The sequence below is a fragment of the Cottoperca gobio genome, chromosome 12 (assembly GCF_900634415.1).
Source record: "Cottoperca gobio chromosome 12, fCotGob3.1, whole genome shotgun sequence".
NCBI lineage: Eukaryota > Metazoa > Chordata > Actinopteri > Perciformes > Bovichtidae > Cottoperca > Cottoperca gobio.
Genome location: NC_041366.1, coordinates 12,571,172 through 12,580,101, shown reverse-complemented (window position 1 = coordinate 12,580,101; position 8,930 = coordinate 12,571,172). Strand labels below are relative to the sequence as shown.

The following is an 8,930-nucleotide window of genomic DNA, read 5'->3' as shown; positions in this document are numbered from 1 at the left end:
TCATGCAATGGATATTCTCACATTCTTAATTAGCATTTTCGGCTTTTTTTTTTTGTTGTGAACTTTTAAAAGTTATCGTTATTATTTGAATGACCACAAATCAATAGCACAATCAGAAAGTTAGATCATCCGTGTCCGTTGTACCAAGACGAATTACCAATGTGTTGAGATGTAATTTACACTTTTTACTTGACTGAATTAGACAAACACACAGTGTGCACTCAGTACAGAATGTTTAATGTTAGATCACCTTCACTTTATTAATGTTGAACAGGAAGATATTCTCAGTGATATCTCATGGCGAGACTACTGTGTTGCCACTAGATGTCATCAAAGAAATACTTGTTAACCCCTGTCAGTCGCACTCAATTCAATTATCTTGTGTTATCACTTATTAGTAGCAAATGATGCTGGCTGTGTTTGGATTGAAGTAAACCATTATTGCTCGACAGCTCAGAGCTCCTTTGCATTTTGCAGTCCACTGTACACAATCATTCCACAGAACAGTTTGCTGTATTTAGTGTTATACACACTGTTTTTGTAGAGTGGGAATCAAACATTTGAAATGGCTAATAGAAATAGTACACAGCAGTTCTAGCAACAGACTTTTAAAATGCTCTCATCCTTACTATTGTCAGTACTCTGATGGATACCAAATGAATGGGGCATTTTATTTGATATGCACTGGACCACTTCAATTGAACCAAAATCAGCATGTGTTCAAATGAGTTTGACAAGACAGATGCAATGTAATATAACGTGCCTGTATTTTGCTGCAAGAGGGAGTGTGTACAGTACATGCATCTCACAACAACACATATTTTAGCAAAGAGGGATTGTTATGAAAATATCCACCACCGGGTTAATTTACGTTTCCCTTGATTCCTTGTGTCTCTCTGAGCAGAGCACCGGAGAGGAAGAACGTTTTGGTGTTTTTGAGAGAAAGGGGAGAAAGAAAAGGGCACAAAGAATCACTGAGGTTTTTGTTTTTTTTAGTTATCCACCATTAACTTTTAGTCCAATTCTTTATGACATAATTTCATCAAATCTTATATCTTGGGAGAAGGATTAAAGCGCTAAATTTAAAAAGAAGCACTATGCTATATTAAGAATTACTTTGAGATTAGTCTTTATTTATGAAGAGCAAATTTGAAGAATCACTTGGCAAAATGTGCAAACTATAGAGAGATATATATAGAGAGAGAAGTAGAGAGAGAGAGAGATATAGATAAGAGAGATAGAAAATAGAGAGAGAGAGAGAAGAGAGATAGATATATATGAGATATATATTCTCTATTTATAAAGTAGAGATATATATCATAATTTAAAGATATATTTTAAAATAGAATATATATATATATAATATCTTATATAAGATAGTATCTAAATAAATATATATATATAGAATATAATAAAATATATATATTTAAATATATATTATATATATATTTATATTTAATAAATATATATATATATATATAATATATATATATATATATATATATAAAAAAAATATAAATATTTAAAGCAGGAACAACTCCATACTTGAATGTCTCTGATAACATAATGATTAGCTGTGTGGCATCAAGAAATTATACAACCAAACACGCTGGGACACAAAAAGAACATGGCTTCTTTCCAGATTTCTGTTGATGAAAATGTGCCTTTTATTTGTACAAATGGTATTTTTATTTCTATTTTCTCTCTTTCTTCAAAGTGCAATAGCTGATCTTCAATGGGGCATGCCTGTTCACTAGAGGTTGTGTTTTGCCCTGCTGCGTGTTGCTGCTTGAGACTACTGTTTTCTCTCTCTATCTGTCTCTTTCTCTCCCTCCCTCCCTCTCTATTATATATTATAAATGTATCATTTCCAGATTCTAAATATAAATCTTTGTCGGAGGGAATCGCACAGAAACTCACTATTTTGGAACAGGTATAGTTTAAAAAAAAAAAAGGAAATAAAAACTAAGAAGTCCAAATGATGTTTACAGATTTGATCTTTTGGTTGTATGGGTTTATCATTATTCTGTATGACTGTTGGCAATAAAACTGTGAATGTGTCGAATCTCTGTTCTGCTGTAATGATCGATGGCATATTTCAGTTTATGGTAGATGCAGCGTTTAGCCACATTGTCATTACAATTTCATTCAATTATTTCTAGTGATGTCTTGCCACGCAGATATTCTTTAGCCTCAATTCGTGTTGTTTTGAGATACCTGCTTTGGGGGTTTCTGCCTCCAGCCCAAAACAACAGAGGTGAATAGAATTTAGTTTTCCATACTGAAAGCAATGGAAACAAGATTTAAGAAAATATCCACAAGCAGTGTCCTCGTTGTTCTGGATAATCCACAGAACACGTTTAGGTATATCTTTTGTACAAACATGAAGATGGTTCACAGTAATGTTTTTGGATTATCCTCAGTGACAGGGATGTTGTTTCTGCCAAAATATGTTGCTGTTTTCTAAGTTATTTTCCAATTCTAAAAGCAACACAAACAAAAACCCTATTCACCTCCATTGTATTGAGGCTGCAGAAATCTCTAAATCTGGACATACAAAGTCCAAACTACCTGCATGGTTACCACAACAAATAAGTGAGGAAATAATAGATATTTGGAACAAGGAACAGAACTGCACTCTACTGGAAACATGAGGTTTATTGTGTCAAAGTTAATATTTTGCATCATATAAACAGCTGCATGTAGCATTTCATTCTTCTTTCAGTTTACCGGCTTCATGCTTCTAAAGTTGTTTTAGTTGACCTTTGGTAAAACACAGACCCTCACAACAACTTCACTTTGGTACTAAAATGAGGATTGATGATATTCTGTACTGAACATGCATCATGTTATGCAAATATCTAGTCAGCATTGAGGATTTCAAATATCCGTATTAACCAGCAGATGGAGCTCTGGCATCACTCAAAAACTGCTGATGTTGAACAAACGCATCGGCTACATTCATTCTTTGTGATAACAGATGCAGTTTGATCATGATGCTCATATCATGAAAAGAGTAGCAGGTTTAATCTCATTTACATCACATATACAATTAATGCAGTTTTCATTACAATAACTGCACGGTTATACTGTAGTAGGCCTATTACTGAGTAAATACAAAATGACAGAATAATAAATAACTTCCATTGTTTGTCATTACACTAATAATTGTTTACAATCATTCTTCATTAGGTTATTTTGCAGAACTATAATTGCACTTTTAATTCATTGCATGTGAATTTTCCCTTTTGATTTGTCTTAGATGGTCACATCTGTAACCTCGGAGGTAAATGTTTGTTCTTTCAAGGGTAAGAGCACCATTCATTCGCAAATTTTCATTGTCCTGCGAAAACTACTAACCTCCAAAACGTCCACTTTGTATAAGCCAAGATAAAAAATTTTAGATTTGTGAAGATGCATTTCCCCCCCCCCCCCCCCCCCCCCGAGATAATCCAATTGGTTTATAGATGGTTTATCTTCTCACCAATAAAGAGTTGACAGTAAAATGATCAAATTTGGAGCTACCTGGTTCTCACTGGACGGTGATGAAATACTGTACATATGGATTTTGTTGTTCCCATTTGAACCTATTGGTCACATACATTAATCAGTTTATCAATTAAGCCAAGTGTGGGCATTTTAATACTCTTACCAATTACGGATGATGCATATATATCAATATCAAGCACAAAGAAGAAACCACTGCCCTGCAGTTTAAGAAATCCTTCATTCTGAATCAATCCATGAGCTCACACATTAGGACCACCCTCACCTTCCCACTGTAGATATCTTTCTCCCTTCCTTCAGTCTTTTCTGTCACTTTCAATGACGGCCTGAGCAGCTCCTCCTGCCACCACTGAGACCTCGCCATGGACCGCGTCTGTCTCCTGCCCCTTCTTCAGCTCCGCCTGCCTGGAGCTCTGCTGGTTCTGGTTGGGGTTGTTCTGGCTGCTCCACGACTTGCTCCTGCTGCGGCTGGGCTCCAGAGACTGCTTGTTCCCGCTGCCATTCACAGAAGCCTTCCCCCTGTAGCAAACGCCACACACCAGACCCAGGAAGGCCCGTCTCATCTCGCGGCTGGCCAGAGTGTAAATGACCGGGTTCATGGCTGAGTTGATCACAGCCACTGCAATGAACCAGTCAGCCTTGTAGAGGATGGGGCAGCGCTGCTCACATGCCACATCCACCAGGAGCAGGACAAAGATAGGCGTCCAGCAGGCGATGAAGACCCCAACTACAATGATGACAGTGCGCAGCAGGGACATGGCATGCTCAGAGTTTCTGTGCTTGCTCACCTTTCTGCTGCTGGACTTAACCAGGATGTAGATACGGCCGTAAAGGACTGACATGGCTAAGAGCAAAACCATGAAAACTATGATACAGAAAGCTACATATTTCTTGGTGTAGAGAGGGAGGATGGTGGAGCAATCGGGGAGGTTGTCCAGGCAGTTCCAGCCTAGAATAGGCAACGCTCCAAGAGATATGGCGATCAGCCAGCAGGTCCCTATGAGCAGAAACACTCTGTAGTTCTTGTTAGCATCATAAGGCCTCATTTTGATCATAGTCAGGTGTCGCTCTATAGCAATAGCCAGGAGACTGAAAATGGAGGCGCCAAGTGCAACAAACATGCTTCCCTCTCTGACAAACCAGAGAGCAGGTGAGAGCTGCAAGGTCTTCTCTCCTGACAGGAGAAGGTTCACCAGGTAGGCGACTCCAGCCAGCATGTCGCACAGCGCCAAGTTGCCGATGAAGAAGTACATGCGGTTGTGGAACCTGTGGTTTCTCCATATGGCCACCAGCACAGTGAGGTTCTCCAGGACGATGAAGCTGCATATGATGAGGAACACAATGGTTTTGGTGTCCACAATGCCGGGGCTTGTGCCAATGCTGGGCCGGTGGTCCAGCTTTCCTGTGTAGTTGTAGTGGAGGTATATCTGAGGGTTGATCATCTTCAAAGCACCGGCTGCTGACACTGGATGTCAGAAGTGAGCAAGGAGTCCAGTGTCAGCAGATCCACCGTGTTCAACTGCAGTGGAAGAAGTGAGGGACGTGTGTTATTACAGAAAGCAGCCAATTTAAAGTTCCATACATTATTTTTAATAATAATAAGTTAGTTAGCAATTAATGGTTTTATCTGATGGATTTTAACTGAATAATCTAGTTTTCTTAATTCCTATGGAAACAGAACAGAAAACGGTTAAAAACATATAGTCTACACCTTAAAATACACCATGATGCTGTTTGTTTGTTGACATAATAGCTTATTCTTGGGCCATTGCCCAAACTACCAGAGGCTCATTTAAAAATGCTAATTAATCTTTACTTCTGCTTTTAAGACATTAAAGTAGCTTTATTGATCATCACAATCATATACTGTTTACCTCATCTATTTCACTTCACAGTAATTTAAACCACGCAGATTTATTGTAGCGTATTTCAAGCAGTCACATTTTACCAAATGATCCTTAACACAACTTACCGTGCGGTGCTCGCAGTCGGAGTTTAGTTGAAAGTGAAACGCACACCGAAAGACATACATTTCATTGCTGAGTAGCCGATTCTCCGTGATTACCAGATGTATTGTTGAACTTTAATTCCGTGTCCCTCGGCTCAGTGGAAGAGAGCAGCTCCTCATCTTCAATGATCTCTAAACTCCGCAGTTGTCGACGGCTGGCTGGAAGTCCCCCCCCCCCCCCCCCACTCCTCCTCCCTCATTCAACCCGGGCAGGAGATCAGGGACGGGGCTGAAGGGTCAGTCTAATTCATTATATCAAAGCCAGCCACGAGGTATGTGGAACTCATCATGTTTTTAAGATATGTGGCTATAATATTGTCCCAGACATGAAACAAAAATCCCTCGGGAATAAGTTACAGAGTCCAAAAAGTCTACTTGCCACATTCATTTCCTATGTCTGTTTTTTAATATCTTTTTGGTATGTTTTGTAGAAATGAGAAAAAAACAATTGTTACTGTACTGTATCTACTCAAGTATGGTCATTTATCCAAACTTAAAAGAGTTTAATAATTAAAGCTAGCTAGCTTGAATGCATAGACTATTTCATTTTAAGCTAGTTAGCTAGCTAACTATTTAAATTAAATCAAACTAGTTTAATATATTGAAAATAGTTACTTATCCTAAATTATTTTAGATAGCTAGCTAGCTATATGTAAATAAAGTTATGTATATATTATTTAAAAACGTTTTTAAATTGAGTGCATAGCTGACACAAAGCCATGCCATGCCACATCTTATTGAACACTTTATTTTTATGATCAAATCTCACTATTGCTAGCAAAATAATTTAAGAAAGCTAGCTAACTTACATTATTCTATTGTTAAGTTAGATAAGATTGATAATCACTTTTAAATAATATAAATAGATAAACAATAAATATAAATTCAAAACAGATTTAATTAGGACCATACTCTCTAATAACTAAGTGAAATAGTAATACTGTGTACACCAGTGCAACGCCTGTCTCTGTAGATTTACTTACACATTATAAATATATATATTAGTTAACTATAACAAAAGCATATAGTTTGTTCAGTTGTAGCTGATTCTCCCTGCCTTGTTTCTGTTCTGTACAAACAATGAGAAAGCATATAATATGCTGTAAGAGTTTAAGTTAAGATGACTGCGGCCCATCCTTTGTTCTGGTCCTTCTGTCGTGACCTCATATCCAGGAAGGATGGGCAGGGCTGGCAGCAAGGAGAGGGACTCAGAGAGTCTGGGAGGCAGAAAGACAGATGATGACTATTTGAAATGAATGTGATGGAGTGGATTCTACACTGCAGAGATTTTAAGACTTCCCCGACTAAAACTAAACATAAAATGACCAAAATGTGACTGAAGCAATAAACTTTATTTTCAAAGAACTCCAGAAATTCCACCAAGAATAACTGAGTCATGAGCATTGTGAATATGACTCAAACGCTAAGAATCTCATTGCTTTGGTCTACTTTATACAGTGCCACACATTTAGCTGCTTGCAACTTTCCTCAAACTAAGCACATATTGTATTGTGTCACAGACCAAATCATTAAATACTAGGTCCCTTCCAGTGTCTGTGGTTATTAACCCAGAGGAATGTTTTGTGTGGTTGGATAAACATTTGTGGTCTGGCATTGGTCCATTAGCATTGTTACAGTCACAATTCTCAGTAATTTCCTGCAGGTCGCACTGTGCCAGCAGCAATGGGAAAAATCATAGGGAAAAATAGTTACTTTGGACCCGCAGCAAATCTGGGACCAATAACAGAGTGGGTCTACGTAAAGGCAGCTGGATTAACAGACCGGGAACATGGTTGGAAAAACCTTGGGTTTTTCAGCAAACTACAGTGATGTGGGGCTCGCATCTGCATTTACATAAACTTTGAGCCAAATATGAAACCATCAGCAAGTACAAACCCATAATATGTGGTTGGAGTGAGTCTATGTCTATGTGTATTCATAGACTACTGAAGAGGAGCATGGGTGGAGGGTTTCACTTTTGCAGGACCACCCTCACTCCTTTGGTTTGAGAGAGGCTGCATTTTCCTGTCATCTTTGTCAGTAGGACAGTAATTAAAGCTGTCTATGGCTGCATCAGGAGCTGTACGTCTCTCCTAAATCATCAATGCACCGTATGTGTGATCTTCTGCTATTATAATGCTATATTATTTAAGTATAAACCTACAAGCTGCAACCCCTCATTTGAAAGTACTGTACAATAAAGCTGCTTCCCTCAGAGGAGCTGGCCTCACAGCTGGTAAAATCATTCCTCAGGGAAAGTTTCCACTGCTCAACTACAGCCAGCCAGCCTTATACAGTATACAGTTTCTGGTTGACATTGTCAGCTAGTAGAATAAGTATTCCCATATTGTATTTAAGTTAATGTAGCAACCACATTGTAGAACTGCTCCAAGTCTTAGCTCTACCACCAAAATGTACTTACGAATGTTCATTGTCAGTAGTATATTATTATATATCACATTATTTAATTATTATTACTTTGTCATATAAGCAACAGTTTAATGTTGCAGCTGGTCAAAGAGGAGCTATACCTAGTACAATTTATATAAAGTTTGATATTTGAATCTCTAACAATGTGTCCTATTTTATAGACCAAACATATGTAAGTAAATGTAGTACAATATTTGCCCCTGAAATATATTGAGTAAAAGCATGAAGCAGAATAAAATGGAAATTCTTAATTAAGTACAGCACTTGAGTAAATGTACTTAGTTACTTTGCATCCCTGGACATTGTTTGATGTTGACAAACAAAGTTGAGTTGTCAAAGAGCTTTGTACAGGATCTGTAGATATAGATATAAAGCATTTAACTAACTTCTTTTGACTCAGGGCATTACATTATCAGGATATTAATTATTAATCTTTATGCAATATAAAAACAGTGCACACTTACAATGCCTATATGTACAAAGTATTATGACAACATTCATAATGGATTATAATGCAGTTTATATTACTGGTAGCATAATAGCCTCTCATTCAAGGCAGATAACTAATGGTTAAATGAGAATGGCCAGATAGAATAAAGATAAGGGCTCTAGTACTTTAAGCACATTACAAAATCTATTTAGCTGCATCACTGTAGCCATCACTTTGCCAGGGTTTGCCTTGTTCAAGCTCTCAACCCTTCATTAGAGTGCAAGAGCTGGGGTCAAAGCCGTGGGCAGTGGGCACATCCATGTGCAATTACATGAAAACCCTGCCTTTAATTTCACCCTCGCCATTTTGAGGCAAAAACACACCCCGAGAGTCTGGGCTGCAAATCTGAGGCGGGCAGTCCCCTCCTGCCCTGTGGCTTTGTGGCAGCAGTATTTCTAGGCACGGCAGTCTCTTGCATGCAACTTAACAGAACAAGGCCTCGGAGACGTTACTGAGGCATAATTTCAGCTGTGGCACAGTTTAGTTTAGCACCTG

General features: G+C 38.1%; 1 protein-coding gene across 1 annotated transcript; it reads right to left on the bottom strand.

The window, feature by feature from the left end:
* Positions 1-3,485: 3,485 nt before the first annotated feature.
* Positions 3,486-5,609, bottom strand: s1pr3b (sphingosine-1-phosphate receptor 3b). Its single transcript, XM_029445107.1, has 2 exons — positions 5,480-5,609; positions 3,486-5,026 (listed from the first exon to the last, which is right to left on the bottom strand). Exon 2 carries the CDS (start codon positions 4,947-4,949, stop codon positions 3,804-3,806), a length of 1,146 nt encoding a protein of 381 aa, XP_029300967.1. The 5' UTR covers positions 4,950-5,026; positions 5,480-5,609; the 3' UTR covers positions 3,486-3,803.
* Between the last annotated feature and the right edge of the window lie 3,321 nt (positions 5,610-8,930).

What these genes read in the sequence shown, in the direction of transcription:
- s1pr3b (XM_029445107.1), bottom strand. Translation starts at nt 4,949, where the DNA reads ATGATCAACCCTCAGATATACCTCCACTACAACTACACAGGAAAGCTG.